General features: G+C 37.7%; 13 protein-coding genes across 13 annotated transcripts; 7 read left to right on the forward strand and 6 right to left on the reverse strand.

The window, feature by feature from the left end:
- The first annotated feature begins 4 nt into the window (after positions 1-4).
- Positions 5-1,972, forward strand: BBOV_IV008960 (RIO1 serine/threonine kinase family protein). Its single transcript, XM_001610768.2, has one exon. It carries the CDS (start codon positions 50-52, stop codon positions 1,925-1,927), a length of 1,878 nt encoding a protein of 625 aa, XP_001610818.1. The 5' UTR covers positions 5-49; the 3' UTR covers positions 1,928-1,972.
- Positions 1,973-2,462: 490 nt separating this feature from the next.
- Positions 2,463-3,422, forward strand: BBOV_IV008970 (uncharacterized protein). Its single transcript, XM_001610769.2, has one exon. It carries the CDS (start codon positions 2,541-2,543, stop codon positions 3,225-3,227), a length of 687 nt encoding a protein of 228 aa, XP_001610819.1. The 5' UTR covers positions 2,463-2,540; the 3' UTR covers positions 3,228-3,422.
- A 1,906-nt stretch (positions 3,423-5,328) lies between these two features.
- BBOV_IV008980 (RNA recognition motif domain containing protein) lies at positions 5,329-7,128 on the reverse strand. The gene has a single exon (XM_001610770.2). It carries the CDS (start codon positions 6,381-6,383, stop codon positions 5,463-5,465), a length of 921 nt encoding a protein of 306 aa, XP_001610820.1. The 5' UTR covers positions 6,384-7,128; the 3' UTR covers positions 5,329-5,462.
- A 1,593-nt stretch (positions 7,129-8,721) lies between these two features.
- BBOV_IV008990 (Ras-related protein Rab-2A family protein) lies at positions 8,722-10,073 on the forward strand. The gene is made up of 4 exons (XM_001610771.2): positions 8,722-8,785; positions 9,113-9,463; positions 9,700-9,891; positions 9,953-10,073. Exons 1-4 carry the CDS (start codon positions 8,737-8,739, stop codon positions 10,012-10,014), a joined length of 654 nt encoding a protein of 217 aa, XP_001610821.1. The 5' UTR covers positions 8,722-8,736; the 3' UTR covers positions 10,015-10,073.
- BBOV_IV008995 (putative integral membrane protein) lies at positions 10,073-10,699 on the forward strand. The gene is made up of 4 exons (XM_051767253.1): positions 10,073-10,230; positions 10,308-10,364; positions 10,403-10,477; positions 10,573-10,699. The coding sequence occupies exons 1-4, from the start codon at positions 10,108-10,110 to the stop codon at positions 10,672-10,674; spliced, it is 357 nt and encodes a 118-aa protein (XP_051623664.1). The 5' UTR covers positions 10,073-10,107; the 3' UTR covers positions 10,675-10,699.
- A 942-nt stretch (positions 10,700-11,641) lies between these two features.
- BBOV_IV009000 (putative Proteasome subunit beta type-5) lies at positions 11,642-12,820 on the forward strand. The gene is made up of 4 exons (XM_001610772.2): positions 11,642-11,862; positions 11,904-12,179; positions 12,262-12,485; positions 12,524-12,820. The coding sequence occupies exons 1-4, from the start codon at positions 11,758-11,760 to the stop codon at positions 12,723-12,725; spliced, it is 807 nt and encodes a 268-aa protein (XP_001610822.1). The 5' UTR covers positions 11,642-11,757; the 3' UTR covers positions 12,726-12,820.
- Positions 12,821-12,860: 40 nt separating this feature from the next.
- Positions 12,861-14,634, reverse strand: BBOV_IV009010 (Zinc finger C3HC4 type (RING finger) family protein). Its single transcript, XM_001610773.2, has 5 exons — positions 14,455-14,634; positions 14,287-14,419; positions 14,084-14,252; positions 13,986-14,049; positions 12,861-13,765 (listed from the first exon to the last, which is right to left on the reverse strand). Exons 1-5 carry the CDS (start codon positions 14,536-14,538, stop codon positions 12,959-12,961), a joined length of 1,257 nt encoding a protein of 418 aa, XP_001610823.1. The 5' UTR covers positions 14,539-14,634; the 3' UTR covers positions 12,861-12,958.
- Positions 14,635-14,704: 70 nt separating this feature from the next.
- On the forward strand, positions 14,705-15,928 carry BBOV_IV009020 (putative integral membrane protein). Its single transcript, XM_051767819.1, has 6 exons — positions 14,705-15,054; positions 15,091-15,193; positions 15,229-15,387; positions 15,446-15,527; positions 15,563-15,702; positions 15,741-15,928. Exons 1-6 carry the CDS (start codon positions 14,750-14,752, stop codon positions 15,906-15,908), a joined length of 957 nt encoding a protein of 318 aa, XP_051623315.1. The 5' UTR covers positions 14,705-14,749; the 3' UTR covers positions 15,909-15,928.
- A 178-nt stretch (positions 15,929-16,106) lies between these two features.
- Positions 16,107-19,089, reverse strand: BBOV_IV009030 (KH domain family protein). The gene has a single exon (XM_001610775.2). It carries the CDS (start codon positions 18,707-18,709, stop codon positions 16,157-16,159), a length of 2,553 nt encoding a protein of 850 aa, XP_001610825.1. The 5' UTR covers positions 18,710-19,089; the 3' UTR covers positions 16,107-16,156.
- Positions 19,090-19,260: 171 nt separating this feature from the next.
- BBOV_IV009040 (DNA repair protein Rad23 putatitive) lies at positions 19,261-20,670 on the reverse strand. The gene is made up of 6 exons (XM_001610776.2): positions 20,423-20,670; positions 20,222-20,356; positions 19,957-20,061; positions 19,832-19,921; positions 19,633-19,761; positions 19,261-19,540 (listed from the first exon to the last, which is right to left on the reverse strand). The coding sequence occupies exons 1-6, from the start codon at positions 20,648-20,650 to the stop codon at positions 19,286-19,288; spliced, it is 942 nt and encodes a 313-aa protein (XP_001610826.1). The 5' UTR covers positions 20,651-20,670; the 3' UTR covers positions 19,261-19,285.
- A 43-nt stretch (positions 20,671-20,713) lies between these two features.
- On the reverse strand, positions 20,714-22,178 carry BBOV_IV009050 (uncharacterized protein). The gene is made up of 8 exons (XM_001610777.2): positions 21,943-22,178; positions 21,603-21,907; positions 21,505-21,566; positions 21,307-21,467; positions 21,173-21,271; positions 21,013-21,131; positions 20,830-20,975; positions 20,714-20,791 (listed from the first exon to the last, which is right to left on the reverse strand). The coding sequence occupies exons 1-8, from the start codon at positions 22,140-22,142 to the stop codon at positions 20,756-20,758; spliced, it is 1,128 nt and encodes a 375-aa protein (XP_001610827.2). The 5' UTR covers positions 22,143-22,178; the 3' UTR covers positions 20,714-20,755.
- Positions 22,179-22,334: 156 nt separating this feature from the next.
- On the reverse strand, positions 22,335-23,840 carry BBOV_IV009055 (uncharacterized protein). The gene is made up of 3 exons (XM_051767384.1): positions 23,620-23,840; positions 23,386-23,551; positions 22,335-23,351 (listed from the first exon to the last, which is right to left on the reverse strand). Exons 1-3 carry the CDS (start codon positions 23,668-23,670, stop codon positions 22,372-22,374), a joined length of 1,197 nt encoding a protein of 398 aa, XP_051623644.1. The 5' UTR covers positions 23,671-23,840; the 3' UTR covers positions 22,335-22,371.
- Positions 23,841-24,167: 327 nt separating this feature from the next.
- Positions 24,168-24,904, forward strand: BBOV_IV009060 (uncharacterized protein). Its single transcript, XM_001610778.2, has 2 exons — positions 24,168-24,528; positions 24,640-24,904. The coding sequence occupies exons 1-2, from the start codon at positions 24,208-24,210 to the stop codon at positions 24,883-24,885; spliced, it is 567 nt and encodes a 188-aa protein (XP_001610828.1). The 5' UTR covers positions 24,168-24,207; the 3' UTR covers positions 24,886-24,904.
- The last annotated feature ends 685 nt before the right edge of the window (positions 24,905-25,589 follow it).

Genomic DNA, 25,589 nt, shown 5'->3' on the forward strand with positions numbered 1-25,589 from the left:
TAATTTGATATTATAGATTTATTCATCGAATAAATGACACACCTACACAATGTCAGACAACGACTGCTCGGCTTACACCTCTGAGGAAGAAACATCGGATGATGAAAACGATGTAATATTACCGGCAAGGGCTGAGAATAGGCAGAGAGATATAAAGCGATCTAACTTGTTTTTTGCAACTCACATCGATGCTAATGATGCTATACGAAGTAACCAAATATATAAACGTAACTATTACGAAAAAGGTTTAACCAAAGACAAAAGGACAACAGTACAGCATGTTCTAGATAAACGCACATATGTCAGATTAAGGAAACTTTGCGGTCAAGGGGTGTTTCACTATATGCATGGTACTATTAGTACTGGTAAAGAAGCCAATGTGTTTGAGGCTGAAACTCTCCAGCCAGAAACAGTATACCAGAAAGAAAATGGTGCGTTCGAAGAAGAAGATAAGACAGCTTTAGATGACGAAGATGGAATAGATGGTGATTATCTTTCATCAATATCAACTGCATCAAAGCAAGGAGACATCGATGGCTTGACAAACAATCTGGAATCCCTTGATATAGCATCAGGCTCCGGATCTTCATTATCTTCAGAAAATGGTAATTTAATCGCACAGAAGTATATGAGAGTGGCTATCAAAGTCTATAAAACATCCATTCTGGTATTCAAAGATCGTTCGAGATATATTGAAGGCGAATTCAGATTCAGAAATGCATACGTTGGTAATAAAAACCCTCGGAAAATGGTTGCGCAGTGGGCAGAAAAGGAATTTAGGAATTTAAGACGTATAGCGTTATCTGGTTTATACTGCCCTGCACCAATAGCACTTAAGGATCATATTTTGGTAATGGACCTTATATTGAATGGTGATTCTGTGGCACCGAAATTAGAAAACTTGGGTGCACTTCCTCTAGTAGAATGGCAGTCCATATATGTGCAAACGTTGTGTATCATGAGAACAATGTTCCAGGAGTGCAAATTAATTCACGGAGATTTGTCTAGCTTCAACTTGCTCTATTCGAAAGGTAGAGTAAACGTCATTGATACATCACAAGCTTTAGAAAATGATCACCCTAATGCAATGCCATTCTTAAAAAGAGATTGTGATAATGTGACACGATTTTTTGAATCAGTAAACATTATCCAAGAGTGTAATGACGAAACACTGCCTTATAGTCGAATGAAAATGTTAACATCTGAACAATTGTTTTGTTTTGTTGTTGCCCGAGATTTAGAAGGGGTGGAAATTAATGAGGATAGTGATTTATCTATTCCGTTGACAACGACACATCAAAGTGTATGGGATGATGAAGCTACTGTCGATATAAAAAGTTTTTGGGAGACGAAATACTCAGATATAGAAAACGAAGTTGCACAGTGTGTTGAGAAAATGACACGCTTTAACAAATTCGGTACATCAAAGGATATCAAATCGCTTATAGTCAAGAAACGTGTGATGTATCTAAACCTTTGCAATGCAGTTTTTAATTTTCTTACAGGATCTGTTTTTTCAAATGAAAATATTAAATCGCATATACCGTGGCTCAAACGTGTAAATTTTGACAAAAGCCTGCCGATGAATATATCGCAAATGCCATTGGATTTGGCAGAAAGTGTTGCAACGCACAAGGACAATGTTATCATTCAATTGAATGACATTTCTCATGATGTACCGTCGGAGGATTCTTCTATCCACAGCGATGAAGGCATCTCTGATGACGAAACCCATGAGATAAAAACGGAAAATGAAGATGATGTAAACGGGAAAACAATCGATGCTGCTCCTAAATTTACGGGGAACATACCGGAAGGTATTGACCCAAGGGAATGGAAAAAGTTAGTAAAGGCATTCAATCGTGAACGGCGTAAAAATAAGATACCGAAGCACATCAAGAAAAAGTATGGCACGAGTAAGAAGTAAAGTGGGAAAAGATAAATCATTGCTACGTCAACACGGCATCTTCAGGCGCATACTGGCCACGATTATATGACAATGCAGTCTAATTGTGATAATTCCTTGAACGTAGGTATACATTGAAACTTTTATATAACTCAATGCAAGCGATAAGAGATTTTAAATACCAAAATGCAACATTTTACAAAAATAGCTTACATATTAGGTCAACGAAACTGCATCACGGCTCATACGCTGCTCCTTCCAGTTATGTCATAGTATATCACATATATTAATGATAATGAAGCAATTCAATTCAGCGGTAATGCTAGGTATTCATTAGATATGTAAACGTCTGTTTAAAAGGCAGATGCGTATCTCAATCGTATTGACGCGTCCATATTTGTTGCACACATAAGCTAACATCCTTAAAATAACTTTAAGCATTTTTGGATGCTTGGGGCATTTTTTATCTCATAATGTATTACTTCCGCAGCAGCACAATGTCATCGGTTACAGCACAACACGCTTCCATGTAAACTCCAGAATAAATTGTACCATAGAAACCACGCATGTTTTTATTTTAGTTTTGATTTTTTAAGACCCATTTTAAATTTTTGAGTGCACTAAAAGAATATCCATGATGAAGGTGGTCTTGAATGTGTTGACCTTGCTCGTAGCCCTTCTCACCCGTGTGGGCGCTACGGAAGAGCCGCTAGATGTAGTTAAGCCTGTGGAAAATCGCAGTGTTGCTACACAAGAAGTTGCTTTGGATATGGCTAAAGAGCCTAGCTACGATATATTCTCCGTAGATGTGGTGTCCTTCGATAAAATAGCCGTTCTCTCTGTAGCACCAAAGAAGGGACACAAATTAACCTCCGTCGTTAACGGGGAGCAGACACTTTTCAAATGCCGTGAAGATGACGAAAAGGACAAAATCGACGAGGTACTCATAAGACTTAAATCCGACAACGACTTCATCCTAATCAGCTCTACATATGGTATCACGTACTTCGAAATTACCGATGGCAATTACAAGGAAATTACAAATGTTGAGGACCTTCCGTCTTACATCAAGGATATTCTTCCGTTGGACCTTTCTTCCGAGATTATTCTTCCAATATGTGGTAGTCGCCGTCTCACTCCTTCTGACGACGGTTACTCGTTTGAATGCGTCGATGAAGAAGATGATGATGATGATGATGATTCCGACTCTGATGATAGTGACGGCGAAGGTGCTGTTTTCGATTTCGACTCCAACAGAGTATATGCTTTCACCGAGGCTGATTATGATGAAATGGTTAAACAAGCAATGAATCACGAATGAAAACCTTTTTAGGCATAGTTGATTGCCTCCATATAATGTGGGTGGCTTAATTCGCATGTGTTCTGCTGTTAAAATGTTATGTTCCCAATGAGGATTTACGCACGTTCTCCCTGTAAAACATCATAGGTTGATGAATGGTGTATAATTACTAGTCTTCTTCGTATTTGCGATTGTCTATATCACTAATAACTAGAGGAATCGTATTTAGTGTATGTATGTTTTAATGTCGGATGACTTTGTAGTGATGCCATTTATTTCTTTAATTTATATTATATATCTGCTCTATTGTTTACCAGTAACTTGCTGTGTGATTGTCATGTTTTATTTATGTACTCTGTGCCCACTAAATAGAAATTCGACTAAATGCTTCAATATACCGCCCGCTCTAGGCTCGTCCCTCAAAAGGTTTATCAATTATCCGTGATGTTAATTAGCTCAGTTGAATAATAAACTAAATGTATTTCTATAAATTACAGCAAATGAGGCGCTATAATAGAGCTTGTGGTAGAATGTATATAATAACACTAATTCTTGTGAATCAATGATAAGACAGATACATCTGCTAAATTATAAATAATTTTGTTATTTGTGCTCTATCTATATTTTTATTATTATATAATTATCTATACACGAATGTTCTCCTCCTTTGCCAATACAGAATACACCATTGTTTTCATAAGGCAAAATTCTTAATTTATCTACTCTCATTCTTTTGTGATTAAGCATTTTGGATATGCGTAGTTTTTTACAAATTAATTTGCCGAATTTTAGAAGAATGTATACAAAATTGTAGAAAGATGCTGTGGGAATGATAAATCAGTTTTATTATAACCTATATTCATAAGCGGTAGAACAACATGGTGTTTATTATTGAACACCCACAGTGTAAACCATCAATTTATAATCGTGTTGATCAAATTTGTAACAAGACCTAACAGGTCCCTTACAAGATTTTCATTTTTTAATGGAGTTATTTTATTTAATGGGATTATATAGTTATTATATACTATTACAAAAATCGCATTAAATTATAAGATAATACATTTGAAATTATATCACCATAAATATGGACATTATTAATATTCGAAATGTTGATTGTTTCAAAATAATGATTTTCACTGACATAATTTTAACGTATACATATGTTATTTACTTTATATGTGATGGTTTGAAAAGATGGGTATTTATTAATTTAGAAAAAAAACGGAAAAATGCTTCCACAGTATCCAAGTTTTATTGGGGAGATTTTTATTACAACATTAATAGTTTTGTGCTGATAATACAAGCTGAATATTGAATTGAAAGCATATCAATAACCATAATTATTTGATTTTTTAGAGGAAATTTAATGGAACCACTTTTAGTGGTGTCTTTAATGTTCCCCCAATATTGCTGTAACTGAGTCATGACGGGAAATATACGACAAACAACTGTCAAACTGACCCTTACGTATAGAGGGGAGAGTTAACGTGCCTTATATAAATTGTATGATTGTTCTCAGCATTTTTAAAGGCTGCACTACAACTCTCGTGGACATGTACCTATCCCTAGTGTAATCACATTTCCAAATTTTATTAATTGTACTACGTTTTAAAGAATAAGACATATGGCCGTTCATCATCTTTTAACATTAAAATAATAACGCTTAAAAGTGTATGTCAAACGCTTTCGCAAAATCAAGCAACATTGAGTTACTTTTTAAAATATATTCTTCAACAAAGTAATATAGGTGCTGAATAAGAATCTAAACACTAATTAGTGCTGAGGAAAATTACTTTCTGAGTTCTAAGATTGATCAATATCGTTGATGTTCGGAAATTGTGTTGTAGGGTGGTTGCAAATGAGGAATACAAAAAAGAACGAATTTGTGGCAATATATATAGTGAGTATATCTTGAGCATATTGTTGTTTGTAATAATATAATTCCCATTCGTAAAATTTCGGCCTAACAACGGATAACAGATATGAGCTGTTTGCAATTAAAATATAGTGTTAATCAATATAACGCGAAAAGCATACCATTATCAAAATACATACTCATAACGTATAGAACATAACTCTACATGTATGTTATGTACAATTATTGCCGTTAATTTAAGATTTATCATTTGAATTCATTAACTGAGAAGTTGGGTCACTGGAAGTTCATTCACGGTGATGGATTCTATTTTAATGTAAAGCGATAGTTAAAGCACTTCACTAGAAACAACATGTGCGATCGTTTATGGCTATAGCCTAGTAAGGTTCGGCACGTGATAATTTACGTTGCCCACCACGGGCTGGACCAGTGGAATAGTGATCAGACGGTTTTTGGTATCTTTTGTCTCTACCAGTACGAGATTCATCTTCACCAGGCATATGGCTAGGCTGACCATCATCAGCTCCAGCTTCATCATTTTGCCAATTGTAGGGGTACATCGAATTGAAAAATGGAACTTGACCATTTGCGAACATTTGTGCGAAATATGGGTTGTACATCATATTTGCTTGAGCATAGTAGTAGGCAGCATAATCAAAGTTGTCGCGATTAGAAGGTTGCATATTTTTGCCAGACGATGGACGTGGTTGGGCCCTTTTGGCTTCACAATTACGGCCGAGCTTTGTATGATGCCCAATAGCCTTATCGACATCCGCTGGATCCTCGTATACAACGAAGCCAAAGCCACGAGGTTTGTTTGTAGATTTGTCAACAATGAAATTATAATTCAGCACAGATCCATACTTCCCGAAGTAATCCTTAAATTCATCCTCACTTATATTGTCTGCTATGCCACCAACAAAAATTCTATTTACTTCCTCTCTAGTTGGAAGTAAGTCTCTAGCACGTTCTTTCTTAATGGCCTGTTTAACATCAGCCAGAACATTATCAATCTTATGGCTTACAGCCAGTACTGCCTTTAGTGCGGCATCGTTACTAAATGTCACAAAGCCGAAACCACGGGAACGCCCCGTTGTTTTATCAGCAACGATTTCTGAATGTACAACCGTGCCATATTTGCTAAAATAATTACGAAGCGTTTCTGCTGTGGTGCTACGATTCAGGCCACCAGCAAATATCTTGTATGCTTCGTAATCACTTTCGTTAAACAATTTGCTAGGATCATCCCCGTGGGTATCTGGCCCACCATACGGCCTATAACTCTCTGAGTATGACATAGGTGAGATTTGGTGTCACTAGTGTTCTTTAGGAGTGCTTATACTCACTACTTTGCATACACCGAATTCAGTGTGACAATTCCCTATTCCAACACAAAAAGTGATGCAAGTGATAATCGATAGACGTAATAACGTAATAAATATAGGGTTATCGTGTCTAACCGTCGTGATTGTGAAGTTGGTGCTACATGTAAAAGTATGATCCTCTCGTATTGTTGAGCAGATTAAAAAACATGGATGACCTTGTACTATATATCCTTATGTGCTTTTGCAATAAAACAAACTATCGTGCCTGCAAAAATATTCCCAGTGATGTTGCCAACCACAGAGCGGGCGCAACAGTGTCTATAATCTTTCTTTACCTTTGCCCTATATTTTTGTGGCTATGGTTATTAAAAAGACTTTCTTAAGTATTGAACTTAACAGCTATAATTCCTTTTGTCTATTTTAATTGGCTGTTAATATTCAGGCAAATATATGAGACGTTTCTAGAAATAATATTCAAATAAGAATAATGATTGCTAGAGCGAGATGAATGCAACATATAACGTTAGATAAAGCGCTTCGTGAGCTATAATCAAGCTATGTAAGCTAGGATACAGCTAGTTACGACACGCAGTAATACAAGGTTAATCGCGGTGCCTAATCATCCGAATGCATAGAGAGCAAGCACAGCCTATCCCCCAACGTGACTGAAAAGTTCAAGAAACATATACGTCTTAAATTAGTATACTTAAACATTTACGATTTATCCAATAACTGACACCATGCAGCACGTGGACGATTATTGGGCCACAGGGACATAATGTGAGGAACGCCAATTTTCGCCTTTTATGTTGACATAAACCCTGTCAAATGGCTATCTTGTTTCGTTTCCAATTGTGTTATATTATAATAGATTAAAAATGTGATACACACTTACAAAATGTGGAGACACATCTGGCGCGGAAATAAATGCAGAGACGCACACGAATAAGGCTGCGTTACGGATTCAATCTAAGGAAATGTATTAGTTTAGTATATTAACAAATATATTCACCAATACGTTGTTATGGATAATTCAATCGTTGTTCGTTTTTGATTTCGAATGATATGATCCTCTGTTATCGTTAACTGCACATTATATCAAGCAGGAGACTGCTGTTACGTAGTGGATCACTCGTGTACGTGTTTCTAATAGTAGATCCAATGCTATTTCGTTCGTTTCATATTACTATCGAATGGATATTTTGTTTAGTTATGTTGATTTCCCTTAGAGTGTATTATGCGTACACTTTTGCATTAAAATTGTTAGTAATATGAAATGTTAGAAGGTGCGATTATCCATTTGACATTATATTGTTTTTTACTTAACTATTGTGCTATTCACTTTCAGTGGAGATACGCGGCTCTTGCAGCAAAAAGGCTTTTGTGATATCGACTACTATATTGTTAAAATTAGCAGAGCGCATGATAAATGCAATGCTGACCACGGAAAACATCATGCTTGCGAAACCTTCAACCAATATATAATACGAACTTATATAGATCAGGTTATGACCATATCATATTCTAACCGTACCGTTCTTATAAACAGTTGAAATACCAACGCGAACAAAACACTCCAATGTAGCAGGCAATTGTTTTGTGCTCAAAACACCGATAGTCAAAGCTACTCACCATAGTTGGACACTGCAGATAACAACTTTTTCCAATGATATGCATGGACTCTAATGTCATACGTACATATTAAATGGTGCTGCAGTGTTGTAAGTTCGGTGGGAGATGAAGTACGATGTTCAGCATTTATCTGAGGGTAACTGATTTGTACAGCCTATACACATCATTAGACAGGGCAGTAAGAATGCATTACAATTGCTGCGGTGCGCTTTATTAAGCATTAACATGCATATGAAAATAGGTATACCAACTTGGCATCATTCCGTACACTTCAGTACAGCTCCATCAATGGCCACATCAAGCCGTATGAACGGAACGTGGTAGGAGATAAAAAGACATGTAGCACATTTAAATGTACACAAAGTAAAATATACAAATGCTCATATGACCTGAATTCAAAAGAACGCTTTAGAATAGCTCCACATGTGTTGTAATAAGACATTACACATCGCAATACGATTTATCAACCGCATAGATGTGTACCTTTGAGAATAGACAAAACATAATCGCCTTTATATTCAATATATTAAAAATATCTTATTCATCTGCATTCCACTTTTGTTAGGTGTAGAGAGGTAATCTGACGCCCCGGGTGACATCTATCGCCATCGATGTGTACGTAATTAGCGCGGGGTAGTGAGGCGCTTAAAAACCGGGATTTACCAGACTTTTTAAAAATAAGAAATGTTGGAAAATGTCATCATATAAGTATCTGTTTAAGTATATTATCATTGGAGATACAGGTATGTCGTTAATATAATCTACATTGTTACATACCTTACTGCATTTGTGACCCTTATTTGACGTATGTAATTGCTGCATACTGACTATATACATCATAAGATGAAAATTCATATTTAAATACTGCAATTTACTGTTTTCTTGCTATATTCTTAGATGATTCCATACCGATGGATTCATATTTAATTTTTATATGGTTGGATTTAACCGTCTTATACGAGCTTAATTGAACTATTATGTGCTTATGATTGATTTATACGCTTCATTTGAAAATTTTGTTCATCACACTCCTCATCTGCTATCCCATTATCACCTTTCACCATTCACAGGGGTCGGCAAAAGTTGTTTGTTGCTTCGATTCACTGACAAAAGGTTTAAGCCTGATCATGACTTAACTATAGGTGTCGAATTCGGCACTCGTCTAATCAACGTCAAGGGAGACACTATCAAATTACAAATTTGGGACACCGCAGGACAAGAGAGCTTCCGATCAATTACACGCTCTTATTACAGAGGCGCGGCAGGAGCGCTTCTAGTTTTTGATATATCGCGTAGATCTACATTTGAGCATTTAACAAGGTGGCTCGACGAGGTGAAAGACCATGGGTCACCTACCATGACTATCGTACTGATCGGCAACAAAACCGACGTTAACAAACGAGAAGTAGAATACCACGAAGGTATGTTTTAAAATACACAATATATATTTTCCGATTGGAATGTTGTCGTCAATGGTTATAGTATACATGTGTTTCTATAACAAAAATTGTCCTATGACTTTCCCCCGAATGATTATGTTACAAATCAATACTTACGTGCTGAAGTTGTTATCTATCTTATGAAATTTTGTTATAAGGGATGGAAATGTTTTATTATAATACCAATGTATTGAAAGTGGCATACTAATGTTTTACAGGCAAGGCCTTCGCAGATGAGAACAACCTCATATATATGGAAACATCAGCCAAAGGCGATTATAACGTAGAGGAAGCATTCCTTACAACCGCTACTATGATTTATGATAACGTAAATCGCGGAATGTTTGACGTCGACTCAGGCGTATACGGCGTCAAAAAGGGGCCTCAGGCTACAGTAAACTCAATGAGAAGTACGTTTAACTGTGTGTATAGTGCTGTTGTGCATTTATATACCAACTAATAGTAACACAGGAAGTATAAACTTGCGTCAAAATGGATCAGGTTTCTTTTCAGGCGCCTGTTGCCTGCGTTAGGGTTCACCAAAATGTACAACAAATCTCATTATTATGAGCTATATTTAATTTTATTTTTTTATATTCCTTTAGATCTTTAGTTCATTATTCATCATGTCAGCTAGACTAGACCACTCTGACGGTAGAAAGATAACATCGCAACAGCGGCTACAAGAAGCTAGCTCTGACGATGTATTTCTCCTAGACTTAGAAGGAAAAATCGATACTTTAAAAAGTGTACGTTTACAATGTTCAAAACAATGGTATATTTATTGTCATTCACTCTATCTGTTGTTGTATAATAATAACGTCAGGTCAGCACGGATATACATTCGGAGCTTAAGAATTCAAATTCTCGTATTGACGGCGTGGTTTGTGCTTTTAGCTTGAAATTATTAAAAATATGCAGCGCGGCGGATTGGATGAAGCACACACTTATGTCAAACAAGGCTTCGATAATATGTCACATATAATGGACAACAAGGTGAGTGGTTACCAAATGTACATGTGTATGCGTTGTGATGTTTATATCTGTACACATCCGCTTGGTTCATCAAAATGTTGCTAATTCGTGTATAGACCGGAGTTCTATCAATGACTAAAATGGTTCTACTTACCGCTACAATTCTATCTGTCATATATATCGTAATCAAATTGGCGATAAAGAGAAAACAGCTTTAAAATAGGGTTAATTTTGCCATTAAATCATAGATTGTATACCAAAATATTGGTGTGTAATAAACATCGCCATTTATCACTACACCTTTTAAATTGTAGCATTGAAATCACAGATATTTACAAACTGTGATATATATTTTAAAATTTTCGTTCATTATAGATCAGCATGCTTATAACACATTGGGCATTTGCTATGTTGTAGGATTCCTATGTTATGGAGTGGAATTAGTTTTTAAATAACGCTTTTACTACAATTGTTGTGGAAAGCCATAAAATATGTTGAGATAAATATTTGTTACGACTTCAAAAAACGCAATAAGCCTATCGAAAACTGCGGCTATTATAACAAGACGATTCCATGTCACTTATATTTAAGAAAAAACTGTTGACAGCGTCAGATGTTACGTATATCTATTATGATAGAAATCATAGCTTACATCACGTAGTAAAACAGCTAAAAGTTAACATTGCAACTGACGCCATTATTATATTGGTAGCATTTTGTCGCGCCATTAAAGCGAGGTTTTGGAAATATGAAACCAGCTAAGAATCCTTTTGAAAAAGCACAAAAAATATAGAACAACGTAGTTCTCTCTATCCGTAATGAAAAGTCAATTGTAAATAATTGAGATAAATCATACTGGTTAGATATTCCACATAGAGTACTAGCCTTAATGATATTAATAGTAGCACAAAATAGGTAAATATTAGCAAGATGGTGAGCATAAGAGGCATTCAAAGGCATCATTGTGGACCGTGAGTTGTGCTAGGCAGCTACGGACACATTAAACCTGGATTATGCATAGATATCAATGATTGCACAATTATGTCACCATAAATATCAAATATATTGTAAAATAGATCTGTTGTGTAAATTCAGTAGATTCCATTTTATACACATTTTGAATTAGTCTGGGTAAACAGCGGGTTGAATATGTTATTATAGGGGTGTATAATATTGAGTTCCATCATTAGCAATATAAAACTTGATACACACCCAAGACATATTTATTAGGCACAATAGTCGCATAAGTGTCATTATACGGCTTCCATATGTTTTCTTGTACTTGACAGGGTGTGGGCATAATGATAGACATCGACAGAGCTGTACCGGGCGATGAATCCCTGGCGTATTCTGAAAGCGCTACCGACTTGTTAAAAAATGGATTTCAATTATATCCGTTAGAAAAGGTATGGCTTAATAACAAAGATCGAACACAACCGCTGTTCAGATTAACTACATCAAGTCTATGAGTAAAGCAAGTGGCCAAGATATTTTTAATTTTAAAAAGGGTACCACAACATTAGGTTTCGTGTTTAATAAGGGTGTTATACTTGCTGTCGATTCGAGAGCTTCAATGGGTTCTATCATCGCCACTCAGAACATCAGCAAGGTTATTGAAATAAACTCTTATTTATTAGGTACTATGGCCGGAGGTGCTGCTGATTGTACTTACTGGGAGCGTCATGTAGCTAAATTATGCAGGTTACATGAGCTTCGTAACCAGGTAATTTTTTTTCGTTGTCTATTGACTTATTAAATATTTGTTATTGTTGCTCTATACTAACTGTCGATATAATATATATTAGGAGAGGATTACTGTTGCCCACGCATCACAAATTTTGGCAAACATTTTCTTTTACTTCCGTGGTTATGGACTATCAGCCGGTACCATGATTGCTGGTTGGGACAAGAACAAGGGTCCTGAATTATTCTATGTTAGTGACAAGGGTGAACGTGTAAGCGGGAAGCTTTTTAGCGTTGGCTCTGGTTCCCTATTTGCTTACGGTGTGATAGATCAACACTACCGGAGGTACGTTATTGGCCTTATAATATTTACTCCATTTGCAGTGACATGACCCTTGATGAAGCTGTGGAACTAGGCAAACGTGCTATTTACCAGGCCGCACATAGGGATGCATATTCTGGAGGTTACGTTAATTTGTACCATGTTCACGAAAACGGTTGGACAAAGATTGTGGACTACCAGGATATCAATGAGTTGCACTATTCCTATTGTGAGCAAAAGAACATCCCTGGTGATTCCATGTAATTATATAGGATGATAAACCAAGGGTTAACATATCCATTGAGAGGTAGAGATGGCGGGATTAAACGCATATACCTGTCTACCATAGCGTTGCACATGATATGTTCAATGAACACAGCGTCATTAATCAGATATAATAGATTGTTCGTGTGATTTATTAAGCTTACTGGTTAATAATTATGCTCATTAGCATGTACCTCAAAGTGTGGTGGAGGCAACGACGGTCGTACAGTGTCTTATGCACTATCTCGTCTTTGTAAAATTTTTGAGAGTTTCATATCTCTTTTAATCTGGCGTTCTCTCATGTATTCTTCCATTTGTTCTGGTGTTATGTAACCTTCTAATGGCACATTGGCCAAATATATCTTACAACCCATGCGAAAATGATTGAGCCAGTTGTAGCGTCGTCGCATTTCCCCAGTTACAACTACCTCCTCCAAATTCAGAATCGGCAGGTTCAACAGAAACAGTGGCATCTTGTTAACATTCCGTCCGCAACAATGCCACATACACTTGATAAGTTGGGGATGCAATACAACCTTAGATCCATCAATGGACTGGTAAAAGCAGTAATACTTTGTCCTTCCACAACTGTCAATATTTTCCGTGTAATCATCTTTTTTCTCGTATATATATGTATCAGCAACGTTATTCAAACGTTGAATAGCTTCGTTTATATTATTGATTCCAACTGATAACTTTTCATCACCATCACTTGGTATGGTAATCCCATTATCAATTAGTTGAGATAAGGCTTCCTGTGCGGCCTCGTATGTGGCCACATCACTGTCGATAGCGTTAAGTGCGATATTCTCGAGCTCTAGATAATCTCGCTTCAATATATCTCTCAGCTTCCCAGAATCTGTGTACGCTACATCCCAGAATTGAACATCTAGCGAATCTGATGAAGGTATCTGATTGTCGTCACGTAATTTCCGGTTGCCACATAAGAGCTCACATATATCAGGATGCAAAACAGCCGTGTGTGAATCTTCTTCTTGCATCAATAATGCGAATGATAATACAATAGGTTTATACTTCACCTGCGCGAAATAAGTGGTCAGCATATCAATGATCACACGTGGCCACTAATATGAAGCATTCAGGACTCTACATTGCAACCTTTAACCACTAACACAGTACTTGTAAATACATCCCATGTCAATATTTAAAGTACACTATCCAGTGATGCAAAAATAGATATATTACAACTGTGAACACAGAGATGATTAGGAATAAAATCTAACACATATATTAACCTACCTGAAATCGAACAGGTTTCAAATCAGTTCTGTATATAGATTGCTGACACAAAGGGCATGGCCTCCTACAAAGATTGAACATTAAAAAGTGTAACTCACATCCCTAGTGTTCTGTCGAAGTTCAAGTACTTCAATATGCATACCCAGCAGAATGCATGACTGCAACGTGTAACTCTAGGCGCCGAAAGCGATTCATCTAAACATATAGGACATGTAACTGGTGTATCCTCATCAACTAAAAGGTCCACTAATTCAACAACGTTCCAATCTGAAACATGTCAGACATGCACAATTTCGCCTACCAACTGTTAGATTGGGTCGCAGAATTGGTAACTTTGCAATAGGCAAACCTATATCAGCGATGTAACAACGCAAATTGCGCTGAGTCGGTCTCGACGGAGATACCGAATCCGTTGCATCCTTTCTAACTGGAGGCTACACCATATTTTAAAAAGAGAAATATCACAAACCGGTTGAGGCGCTACGTAACGCGTGAAATTGATCAGATGATCCGATGGGATGCGATTTCGCTCCTGCCGACATCGCGGAGGCATCGCTCTAATTAAGGCCAGCAAATAAGCATATCGCGATTATCTAATAATAGATAATATCATACACACTCATAGGTCACTGTGTTATGTGAACACATTGAATGTGAAACGTTGTGGACTGTATTGTGTAGCAGTCCATCGGACCAAGAGCATAGACATGTCATGATCCCCAGGCATTATACGAATTGATAGCAATAGGTGTTAATACATACCTATGTCATATGCCATACGCGTACTATGGGCAGTTGTGTTAGTGCTGCTCCTTAATCTTTATGGCGCAGCTCCTAGGGCTGCATTAAGACAGAACTACCTCGCATACTCAGTTTTGAAGCCATATCTTAGGAAACCCAAAGTTCGAAACCGTACAACACGGGAGGAGAAGACGCGTAGATCGGCTTTTCATAAGCAATTGCATAAAGAACTTCGTATGAAATACTGGGAGCGATTAGACCCTGCCGTAAATACGATCATAAACTACAACTCAAAAACTGATTCAGGTCCTGTGATCGACCCAAAAAGGTATTAGAAGAGTTCGCTGCTTAAATCAATTAACAGGGCGTTCGTAGTCCAAGAAGTTATACCACAACTTGTTAAACTGGAGAACCAACAAGTCAACTGCACGCTCACTGCTGAACAATCGGAGTCATTCGATAGACGGGTATGTTTCGATAACGTTAATTTAATTTGTACAAGGCCGGACTTAAGCTATACTGTGATATTAAGGCTGTTTTCTCCACAATCGCAGATAACATCAACAACAATGATGTTTTCACGGACTTCCACTTGATGGCATCGCAAGATCAGTTACTAAAGCTCCAGGCAGACGTAGATTACATCATGCCTCTTGTTAATGTAAGTTTCATGATGTAATGTAAAGCATCAATTTTTTGTATTGTGAAAATCATTGTAGGCCCGCGAAGAACCTGAGCCGTCAACAGAATGCATTGAATATTGTAATCACATTGAACAACTTGCACATGAGGAGCCTATAAGTACGTTGCTAGACAATAGCATCACATTTAATCAGAGTTTTTAGCGCACTCATATTATATTATTAAGGATTGGCATCTAACTAGACGACATTTTTTGGCTCGATTTCGTTATCATTTAAAATTAGTTAGGAAAATGAAGGCTGCTTCTTTCGATAACGACTGTGATACTTTTGAGGTAATAGTTACTATATGCACTCTTCATGCGATACACAGAAAACGCTGAATAAAACAGCAATTAATTGGACTAGGGCCGAAAAAAACATCTTTATCTACGAGCTACAGGTAGCCCAAAATATGGCACAAAACGCACTCACATCGGCAATCATATACCCTTGTAAGGCTTCTTACGCTGTATCGCAAATATGTGAAACATCGTGTTAACGGTTCGCTTTCATAAAGTATTTTTATGCTTATAATCACTGTAGTTACGTAGAATAATATATTAACCATGATATTTTACTATGCAATAAGTTAGAACTAATTAATCCTCTGCTGCATATATACAAATTACGATCCCCCTCAAAATTGATAGTGCAAATTTGATGCATGGTGGAAACAAGGAAAGGAACATATTGCAAGATAAGAATATTTGATAAAAACATTATCAAAGGGTTACTCATTGGCGCACATTACATCTTGCTACCAAGAGCCGGAAAATCATCATCGCGGCAATCGAACACAATCGGTTTACTACCACTGTTGCGCGCGGGCTTTGAACTACGCTCGACAGTCGTAGGTACATTGGTGCGCAGCACTGAATGCGTGCTACTATATCTGCCGACTAAGAAGTCTTCTATAGGGCTATCCTGTTGGTTCACCCCGTCAAATTCCAAAATGTGACTTAGCACTTCTAACGCATTCTTCACAGCAACCTTGTTACCTTCAAAGCATACAATATCATCTGAATTGTCACCACGGTTAACAAATATGTTTCGAAGTCCAGCATTTGATATTATATCACGTAACGTGGAACCACCTTTACCAATGACAGCACCGATGTGTCGTTTGGGGACACGTATCCAGGCATAGAAATCACCAGTTATTGTAATATCACTGATTTTAGTGTTATCGAGACAGACGAAGTTCTCTGTGAATGCCTTCATGACATCTACTGCTTCGTCAACCTTCTCCCTTTGACCATGGAAAATGAGTTCATTTGAAACCTTCTTTACCACAATATGAACGTGAGTCTTGTCTTCCAAGTCACGTATTATACGGTACTTGTTATCGGACAATACGGCCATATGGGCAGAAGATAGGTCGAAAGTATACTCAACATGAGTGCTAAGTATTTCTTCTACTTGTTTCACGCACTCGTCCTGCTGCTCCTTATTACCATAGATTACAAGCACTGAACCATTAATAGATTCACGAATCAGTATAGTTACACCGGTCCAATCCTCCACTGCTGACAGCGTCGAAGGAGAAAGCATAAACGCCATATCAGCCTCCACATGTAACTCTCTAGGCTTCATGTTCCGGTTAAGTAGCAAAGTTTTCACACGAACCAAAGCGTCTTTCAGCACGCTCTTCTTACCGACAATATGGACCATGCCTCCGTAACGATGCATGCAAAAGTCCGGTGAGACAAAACGACACCTTAATATATCTTCTGAAAATAGGTAGCTCATGACGTCCTCATCATTTGTACCAGGAATTTCAACGGTTCCCATAGATGCTGCCAAAGCCTCCAGTTGGGTAACAGCCGTTTTAATACGGCCTGTAGCAGATTGATCATCCGTTTTGTACGTACTGTCTACATTTACATACATTGCAGCCTTGCCATCTCTCGCTGTAAAATCAAACGATACCGATACTCCCAAATCGGCCTCAATATTGCGCACCAAATTCCTGAAGCGCATAGATAATGCCTTGCAAACCAAGAAATCATACTGCAGCTGTACTTTGCGAGCCTCGTGTTCGGCCAACGTAGCGGGAGCGGAAATGCTCTTCCCAACATCAACATTACTTTCAAATGCCTTGATCTTCTCATCTATATAGTTGAATGCTAAATTAACACCATCACGGCTACCTATGAGGTCTATAGCACCCTGGTAATAGAATGTCATCACATTAAAGGATTCATCAATTTGTGATAAGCCTGACAAACCACCAAATATTTTTTTGATACGTTCGTAATCGATATGTATTTGCTTCGATGAGTGGAATTCCAAACTCTTGAGATATGTTACGCAAGCATCAACATCTGCACTTTCGCCGTGAACATTCAGATGCAGAGCCGTAATGTCAGATCCTTTTACATCTATAGGGTCTATATGAACGAAAAAGCGTTCCTTTATACGCTTTAAATAGTTATATGGAGGGTGGAAACGATTTGGGGTGGCCATAAGAACCAATTCACTTTTGATGACATTAGAGTGATCAAATACTAACCCCTTATCGGCTTTCATTCGTTGCAAAATACCCAATATATAATCATTTTGTTGTGATCTTGCAGATGCAGGATTCAGTCCTTTATCCGTCATGAGACTCGATCTCCTAGCAGAAGCAGCACGATATGAGATGATGTCTAACAAAGCCTTCTTATAGCCCTGTAACTTATTCTGAAATGTTTTCATACGTTGATATCCCTCAACAATAACGCGTTCTTCCTTTAAATAAACTAGGTATGTTTCATTATCCTTAATAGCACTCTCAATGTCGTCTATATCAGGAACAAGGCCCTTACCGCTTTTAGCCTTTAATCTCCTTAAATTATCATTGATTTCACGCACCGTTTTGTCAAGGTCATCCAGATTGGTAAATCGTAATGGCGTAGGAACCGTGCCAGGAGCTGATTTAATAGCAGCGTCAATTTCATCAATTAGTTCATTTAAATCCTCCACGGCGGCATCACAACTAATAGACATATCAGACGTTATGGGTAAAGATGCGACATCAACACCAAACTTCTGCATCCTAGATTTTATCTTGTTGAACACAGAGTCTAAAACTCTAGTGCCACTTTTTACATCACCATTCATGGATACTACATTTGTCTGTGCAGCAACATTAGCCTTTTTGCGCAATGCCTTCCGCTCAGCTGGCGTCAATACCCGCTCAAAGCCGTCATCATCAATCAAAGTACTGAAAGATGCAGCAGCAGAATACTGCTCAGTATTAATACCATCAGACATTGAGGACGAACCTAAAGCATCCTCCCTCTTCATGTTGGCTTCCATAGAGTCACATGAAAAATCTCCAAATTGAATTTCTGATATATTATCACCTCATACACAGACTGATGGTTTATGAACCAGCACAATTGTGATATGTAACAAATGACGGCGCCAGGTGACCTAGATTCAGGACTTCTGTTAGCAAAATAGTCAAGCAAATAAGTAGCCGATAAATATACTATGAAAATGCAATGCTAAGATTCAGGTAACGAGAAATAAAGCCAATGTATAACTGCATGAGAAGCGACTAATCAAATAGATGTGTGACGAGACAGTATAGAAAACAAAGTGTCGATGTGTAGAATTTTAACGAGCCGATGGCATTCTACCAGAGCTCTAAGTTATGGAAACGATGATTTTGCACAAATGTGTAGCAAACTGTAATGATACAAGTACAAGGAAATAAACAGCACTCATACCCCATACCTCCATGTCTTAAATGTGACAACTAAAAAATTCACATACTCTCCTTAATGCGTCAATAGGACTTTATAAAATGGATGTATAAACATCAATGATACCATGCCAACCGTATAATGGCGCGGAATGGGCTATATAATCGAATTTGTAGACATTACATCATTCATCTGAAGTGAAATCGTTCGCGTTCTCTAACAGATAGTTGGCAGCAAGCTCCTCATTCTTATCACAAGCTAAGAACGCTTCAATTACTGCAGCACGTGAAAACCCGAGCCCCTCCAAGCGCTCGACACTCTGTATTTCGGCTTCGGTTAGATGTACAAAGTTTGGTCCATCGTCCGCACTTGGAAAACCATTCATATCATCGCTACTATTAAGCATCTCCATAAACTCATCTTGATGCTCGATGATTTTCTGCATAGGGGTTGAAATGGTCATCGTATATCATTCTATATTACACATTTTAGACATCATATACATATGCAATGTATTGACAAAATCATTACCTGAAGCAACTCGGGATCTGTTTCGCCGATGTTTTCCAAAAGTCTTTGGAGAACTTGTGGATCCGATTGAATAACCTGCCTCAGCTGCTGGAATGCAGGGTGCGATTGAATACTTGCTAAGTTGTCACTCTGCATATTTGTAAAAAACGTATCGATCATGTGCATTACAAGCTAAATTATCAGATGAAAAGTAACCTACCATAGGAATATTACGCAGCATATCGGCACCACCATCATAAACTCCTGCATCAGAACTGTTTGAAATCATGCTTGTATCAGGAATAGTGCCCTAAAACTGTTACACAACATCGTAGTAAAACAAACCGTAGTTAAAAATTCGACGGCGCGGTCAGGATTGTTAAACGCTGCTGCCATAGCGGCTTCAACTTCAGCCCTTGGAAAACCCATTTCACAAATCCTGGCAATGTTCTGCGTGCATATTATGTACATTCATAATAATCGAACAATCACAAAAAACAAAAAATCATTATTACCTAAGAAAGGAAGCATTATATATTATTACATATAAATGTAACATTAAATGTCAAACATCAAACCAAATATAATACTAAACACCTGCAAAACGCACCATTTCAAGCTCAGAACCTGTGACCAATGTGGATTCTGCAAGATTAATGGGTTGGGGAACATCCACCGCCTTCGTCCTATCATCCGCAACCGGAGCCTTTTGTGACTGTGTGGAAACTGTAGATGTAGTTTCACTCTGTATTAAAATATAGAATTGCTTAGGGGAAGGTGGAATACAATTCATAGAGTAATACACACATACCTGTTTCTGTGCTATAACAATAACCTTGTCTCCGTCTTTAATATCAGCGTAATCCGATAGTAATAGTTCACGCTTAAGCACCTTTCCAGAGTGGATAAGCTTTTGGCGGTCAGAAGGCATGCTAGGTAAATGAGTCTCTACGATCTTCATCAACTCCTCCACCGAACTGCCATCTTTCACATCAACTTCAGCCTCTAAATTATTTAAGGTTTTTATTTTAAGCTTCATTTTAAAAACAAATAAAAAATATAACACAGGCGTGAGCCTATATAATCGTAACCGTTTGTTACTGTCTACCGCCTCATACACAACTAAATTTTATGATATTATATGTTAACCCGATTTTAGTGTTTTCAATTGGTTTTTCTCCTGTAGCAACAAATATATTGCCTAGTCCCATAACATACCAGGTAAGCTATGCGTGCTGCATCTAGATAGTCCCTAATCTGGATATATATATTCTCTTTAGATTTCCCATGTAATTTGGAATCATTGTCAATCTTTTCATTCAGCATCGCGATCTTGGTTTCCAACAAGCGCAGTTTTTCTTCATCTAACCAGATATATGCATTGTTGATTTAATGGCCAACCTGAAAAGTTTTTGTAGGCTATGCTAGCCCTTTCTGAAGGCGATTTAGATTGTTCGACCTCTACTTCAAAACGTTCAGCATCTTCTGGCATTAACTCAAATGATTCCTTTAAAATATCCCTATTGAACATCAATCACGAAATTCACATCCCTCAACCTACCTAAAGAAGTGACGTCCCGTTTTAATTTTGCGTTTAATGCTTGATGCATCTTCTACGGGGTAGCCTAGGTATTTAGCTAAGTCGACAATTGAGATATCCCTGCTGATGTTTAGCGATATTGCGTCTGATCCTACCTATCAACCACAGCAGGTGTCGACTCATCCGTCATCGGCGGGTTGAAACCCTTTTGCATTTTGTGCAAGAAATATATGTTTGCTATCTTTCTTTTTGATAACCTCTCTAGTTGGATCGCTTGCGATACGCGCTTCTCTATGCGCATAGTATCCTTAAGAATCTGATAAACATTGAATTCCAAAAAAAGCCACACTCACAGCACGCTCCTTTACTCGGGCATAGATAGCACGACGTCTAAGCTCTGCCTTGTCACGACGTTCTAAATGATGCTTAGAAGCTTAAGCGTAAACAGTACCTTGCGATGAATCAATATATTGTTGGTACTGCCTATGGCGTTCGGATTCAACAACTGAATCCAGTTTCTGTAAATATTGCGTGCGATAAATCTTTCGCAAATCACGCATTTGCCGTTCCCACATATAAAGTTCTGCCAAATAAGGTGTCAACCCTGGTCGAAGCTTTGCACTCAGTTGTTGATCAACCGCTTTAGATGATAAAAGAAACTCCAAACGACGCTGCAATACATCCTGTGATACTTTTGGCACACCTTCGATAGGTTGAAGGAATGATGTAGTAATGGGTTTAGCAACAGGAACCTTCCTGGGCCAAATGAGAAACAAATATGTACATTTTACCTAGCTAGCGGAACCTGTGAAAAGATACGTTCCTTCTCCTTTAAACGAACAAAACGTCGCACAGGGTTCTCAAACGGTCCTGTCTTGCGACGTGGCTTCTCACGCATTTCAGCGCGTTTGAAGAAGCCCGGTGGACGCAAGAAACGAGCTGAATAGGTCAATCGATTGAAATTATATAAACACACACTAAGGTGTACCATATCTAATCTTTATTTCATATATAGGCACTTTCAATACTGCAACTCCATCATCGGCATAAGAAATGTCGCCGTATAACAACAAACCTATATTTTAGTAATCAACACGACAATGATTCATACAAATGCTAGGTTACTGATAAAGCAAATGTGTGGAATCTTAACATACATATAACTGCATATTTAATTCTACATTAAAACATACTTAATCCACAGTTGGAATTCCACCTAACTACCTACGACCGCCTCTGTAACGCAAACCACCTCTCTTAGCTCGAGGAAATGCATTTACAGCAAATGTATTTGTACCTGGCGCGACCGGTGGCATCAATTGCGCATCTGCAAATCCTGGGATATTGAATTGCGGAACCTGCGGCTGATTTATCGGATTTGGCATAGGAGAAATTGTTGGAGTAAATTGTACCGGAGGTGTTGGTGGCGCTGTTGACTGGGCTCCAAATACAAACGTTGAAGGTTTGTTGTCGACACAAAACTGGCTTGCATCAATAGCCTTTGGAGCAAACAGAGGATTTCCCACAGGCATCGAGAAGTTCAACTTCTGAAGTGTAGATGCACCAAAAATTTCCTTAGACTCCGGTTTGTTGAAATCAGATGAAGCCTGCGTGGTTGGTTGGTCAGCCTTAAATGGCTCATCCAAAGCCTTGCCAGAAGATTCCGATATGTTTTGTTCTATTATTGGGGCATCCTGTTGCATTGCATCCTTTGTTACGCATTCATTAAGCGAGATATCCGTTTTCGGATCTTCCTTGGATTCATCGACAGTAGATGGTTCATCTGAGGACGAAACACTCAATGGTGTTTCCTTAATTTTAGCAGCAACCGCAACCTGAACAACTGTTTGTGTAGTAGATTTAGGCTCCATTAAGCAAGATTTTTGCGCATTCAATGTAGATAAATCAACGTCCAAAATAGTTGTTTTATAAGCATCATCACTCGTTTTGACAGAATGAATGCGCTGCCTTTTGTTCTTCGAATCATGTCGTCTCGATTTATATTTTGACAGAGCATCGGCTTGGCCCGTGTCAGTTGTGATTTCCGTCGATATTGTTCTTTTAGATTCTGGTTTCGATGCGCTTGAGGACTGGTGCTCAGATTCCCAGGCTTTACTTTGGTCGCTATCAATTAGACCTACCAAACGTTTCTCTTCCAGTGCGGACTGCGAATCGCCATTATCAGTATATTTGTGTTTCTCTATTATCGTTATATGATACGACAAAAAACTAACTCCCGAAAGGATAAAACTCCGGCTCTTCAACGTCGAAGAATATCTCTTTCCCATTAGCTGGGACTTCACGCTTCCGTTTACCATAGTTGTAATGCGATACTCTAGCTTCTAAACGGCACAACTGTGCCTCTTTGCACTCAATACATTCTCCGTGCCTTATGTTGTCCTATAACAAGCGTTACCACCGACATCAGAATGAATAGAACCAACTGTTATGGTATTCTAGTAACGTACCCTTAAACAACATAATCGTTCCTCCAGTGTATAATCAAAGATGGGACCCATAATGCGATATTGCTGTGGTAACGATATGTTATCGTACACTCACAGACGGGATGGAAATAAAATAATGAACAATCAAACAACTAACGTTAAATCGACAGTTGCGACAATAAATTAGTCTACAGCTTTGTCTATATATAACAAGTTATTGTCTAAAACACAAGGTGCATCTATATAACTAAAGCCAAGGTTTATTAGGTTTTCTACATTAGGAACTAATGTGCAGTATAATTTTTTTTCTTTAAATATTTTGAATTAAACAAGAAAGGATTTTCCTAATTTTCCATTTATTAGTGTGTTGTGTTTGTAGAATGTAGACACCTAGCAAATGAATCCTATCACATTGCCAATGGTCAATTGTTGTTATCACAGAAGCTTAAAACATTAATATGGTAAATACACACCCTTTTGTTCATTTGAAACCATTATAACGGCAATGTGTTGCTGTCTTAGCATTAAACGTTTTGCACCTCGTAGCATTGGAGTCGTCTACCACTCCTTTGGTGTTTATTCTGTCTGTTTCCGGGCTCATATGTGAAAATGAAGCCCTTTGGTCTTATTGTGCCATATGTGTTATTCATTTTTTCAATTCCGTCCTCTGTTGATGCCATTAGGGGTCTAAGATCGATTAAGGCACACAATGGTATGAATGGTGATCATGATGCAGACACAACAGCAACCATTGTAAACAAAAACGAGGATGTAAAATCGGAAACTACCACTGAAGAAAATAAGTCGGAGAATAAAACGGAAGAATCTCAAAATGAGGTTAAGCACAACCAGCCTGAGCCATTGAACCTAATTTTTAATCCAACTGTACAGCAGGTGTCCGACGAAAGCAAAAGGCTTTTGGAATCATTGGTAAGTTGTAAATGGTAGCTTAAATGTTTAGTGATATTATTGATTTCACATATATAACCGTCTGCTGGTGGTGTCGTTGACCCCTATATGTGTCGTAACATATGAATGCAGGAAACCGGTTTGCGAAATATTAGGTCTACCTTTCACTCGCTGACTCATATGATTCGGTTGCTGTCTGAGCCTGATAAGCAGAAGACTATTACTATAGACAAGAAGGAATACAATTTTACCGAATTGTTGGATGCCTTTAGCAATTATATTGCCGATGGTGAACGTTATCAAAGGGGTTTAATAGAAGCAACAGCTGAAATATTGCATATTTTGGCGACTCCACATAATGCATCGCAAACCTCCTAATTATGGCTATAAATAATTAAAACTCGTGATGTTACAAATGCTAACATAAGGTGTTATTTGATATGTATTATTGTTTTTTCACGTAGATCTTCGCACTATCTTAGTGCCGAAGAGTACATATCTATCGGGTAATATACTATGATGTATTTTTCAACTATTATGATTTATATGAGAAGGTACCGATCCAATACCTACGTTAATTTTGTATGTCATTGTGATTTTTAATTGGTTTGCATTGGAAGGCAAACTTTTATACAACATGAAAATTTTGAAAATGTAAAAGGGAATACAGGAGACTATGCAACAGTTTTGTTGTAACTAACTCTGATTACGATTTTATGATTAGTCTGTAACTACTAATAATTTATAGAGAAAATATATTTGGAAATTGAGATCATAAATCCAGCCCCCATCAAAGCATAGGTGGATTGTTTCGTGAAAAGTAGAATCAGTAAAACGTTGCATAGATCATTTCTTCAATTATAACAGCAGAATCGCATTGATGTTTCAAAGGGAAAATAAATGCGGTACATAACATTAATGCTTTGGATGGGAAAGGAAGTTTATCTATCCACCCATAGCACAACCTGAAAATCAGTATGGTGATAATGGATCAATGACGACAGCCAACATTGATTTTACATAACGAATAGATTTATGTAGAATATTGCTCATGCTATAGGAAGAAAAATACTATTTACGTA

This window comes from Babesia bovis (assembly GCF_000165395.2).
Source record: "Babesia bovis T2Bo chromosome 4 map unlocalized Chr4_1, whole genome shotgun sequence".
NCBI lineage: Eukaryota > Apicomplexa > Aconoidasida > Piroplasmida > Babesiidae > Babesia > Babesia bovis.

What these genes read in the sequence shown, in the direction of transcription:
- BBOV_IV008960 (XM_001610768.2), top strand. Translation starts at nt 50, where the DNA reads ATGTCAGACAACGACTGCTCGGCTTACACCTCTGAGGAAGAAACATCG.
- BBOV_IV008970 (XM_001610769.2), top strand. Translation starts at nt 2,541, where the DNA reads ATGATGAAGGTGGTCTTGAATGTGTTGACCTTGCTCGTAGCCCTTCTC.
- BBOV_IV008980 (XM_001610770.2), bottom strand. Translation starts at nt 6,383, where the DNA reads ATGTCATACTCAGAGAGTTATAGGCCGTATGGTGGGCCAGATACCCAC.
- BBOV_IV008990 (XM_001610771.2), top strand. Translation starts at nt 8,737, where the DNA reads ATGTCATCATATAAGTATCTGTTTAAGTATATTATCATTGGAGATACA. An exon ending in AGAAGTAGAATACCACGAAG is followed by an intron (nt 9,464 to 9,699) that starts GTATGTTTTAAA and finishes AATGTTTTACAG; the next exon opens with GCAAGGCCTTCGCAGATGAG. An exon ending in TACAGTAAACTCAATGAGAA is followed by an intron (nt 9,892 to 9,952) that starts GTACGTTTAACT and finishes ATAGTAACACAG; the next exon opens with GAAGTATAAACTTGCGTCAA.
- BBOV_IV008995 (XM_051767253.1), top strand. Translation starts at nt 10,108, where the DNA reads ATGTCAGCTAGACTAGACCACTCTGACGGTAGAAAGATAACATCGCAA. An exon ending in AAATCGATACTTTAAAAAGT is followed by an intron (nt 10,231 to 10,307) that starts GTACGTTTACAA and finishes TAATAACGTCAG; the next exon opens with GTCAGCACGGATATACATTC. An exon ending in ATTCTCGTATTGACGGCGTG is followed by an intron (nt 10,365 to 10,402) that starts GTTTGTGCTTTT and finishes AAAAATATGCAG; the next exon opens with CGCGGCGGATTGGATGAAGC.
- BBOV_IV009000 (XM_001610772.2), top strand. Translation starts at nt 11,758, where the DNA reads ATGATAGACATCGACAGAGCTGTACCGGGCGATGAATCCCTGGCGTAT. An exon ending in AATTATATCCGTTAGAAAAG is followed by an intron (nt 11,863 to 11,903) that starts GTATGGCTTAAT and finishes ACCGCTGTTCAG; the next exon opens with ATTAACTACATCAAGTCTAT. An exon ending in ATAGATCAACACTACCGGAG is followed by an intron (nt 12,486 to 12,523) that starts GTACGTTATTGG and finishes CTCCATTTGCAG; the next exon opens with TGACATGACCCTTGATGAAG.
- BBOV_IV009010 (XM_001610773.2), bottom strand. Translation starts at nt 14,538, where the DNA reads ATGCCTCCGCGATGTCGGCAGGAGCGAAATCGCATCCCATCGGATCAT. An exon ending in GCGACCCAATCTAACAGTTG is followed by an intron (nt 14,253 to 14,286) that starts GTAGGCGAAATT and finishes GACATGTTTCAG; the next exon opens with ATTGGAACGTTGTTGAATTA. An exon ending in TTCGACAGAACACTAGGGAT is followed by an intron (nt 14,050 to 14,083) that starts GTGAGTTACACT and finishes CAATCTTTGTAG; the next exon opens with GAGGCCATGCCCTTTGTGTC.
- BBOV_IV009020 (XM_051767819.1), top strand. Translation starts at nt 14,750, where the DNA reads ATGTCATATGCCATACGCGTACTATGGGCAGTTGTGTTAGTGCTGCTC. An exon ending in CGGAGTCATTCGATAGACGG is followed by an intron (nt 15,194 to 15,228) that starts GTATGTTTCGAT and finishes AATTTGTACAAG; the next exon opens with GCCGGACTTAAGCTATACTG. An exon ending in ACGACTGTGATACTTTTGAG is followed by an intron (nt 15,703 to 15,740) that starts GTAATAGTTACT and finishes TGCGATACACAG; the next exon opens with AAAACGCTGAATAAAACAGC.
- BBOV_IV009030 (XM_001610775.2), bottom strand. Translation starts at nt 18,709, where the DNA reads ATGGAAGCCAACATGAAGAGGGAGGATGCTTTAGGTTCGTCCTCAATG.
- BBOV_IV009040 (XM_001610776.2), bottom strand. Translation starts at nt 20,650, where the DNA reads ATGAAGCTTAAAATAAAAACCTTAAATAATTTAGAGGCTGAAGTTGAT. An exon ending in CAGGTTCTGAGCTTGAAATG is followed by an intron (nt 20,062 to 20,221) that starts GTGCGTTTTGCA and finishes ATATGCACGCAG; the next exon opens with AACATTGCCAGGATTTGTGA. An exon ending in CCGTCGAATTTTTAACTACG is followed by an intron (nt 19,922 to 19,956) that starts GTTTGTTTTACT and finishes TAACAGTTTTAG; the next exon opens with GGCACTATTCCTGATACAAG.
- BBOV_IV009050 (XM_001610777.2), bottom strand. Translation starts at nt 22,142, where the DNA reads ATGGTACACCTTAGTGTGTGTTTATATAATTTCAATCGATTGACCTAT. An exon ending in ATATATTGATTCATCGCAAG is followed by an intron (nt 21,567 to 21,602) that starts GTACTGTTTACG and finishes AGCATCATTTAG; the next exon opens with AACGTCGTGACAAGGCAGAG. An exon ending in ACGGGACGTCACTTCTTTAG is followed by an intron (nt 21,132 to 21,172) that starts GTAGGTTGAGGG and finishes GATGTTCAATAG; the next exon opens with GGATATTTTAAAGGAATCAT.
- BBOV_IV009055 (XM_051767384.1), bottom strand. Translation starts at nt 23,670, where the DNA reads ATGGGTCCCATCTTTGATTATACACTGGAGGAACGATTATGTTGTTTA. An exon ending in AACGATTATGTTGTTTAAGG is followed by an intron (nt 23,552 to 23,619) that starts GTACGTTACTAG and finishes CGCTTGTTATAG; the next exon opens with GACAACATAAGGCACGGAGA. An exon ending in GGAGTTTTATCCTTTCGGGA is followed by an intron (nt 23,352 to 23,385) that starts GTTAGTTTTTTG and finishes TAACGATAATAG; the next exon opens with AGAAACACAAATATACTGAT.
- BBOV_IV009060 (XM_001610778.2), top strand. Translation starts at nt 24,208, where the DNA reads ATGAAGCCCTTTGGTCTTATTGTGCCATATGTGTTATTCATTTTTTCA. An exon ending in AAAGGCTTTTGGAATCATTG is followed by an intron (nt 24,529 to 24,639) that starts GTAAGTTGTAAA and finishes ATATGAATGCAG; the next exon opens with GAAACCGGTTTGCGAAATAT.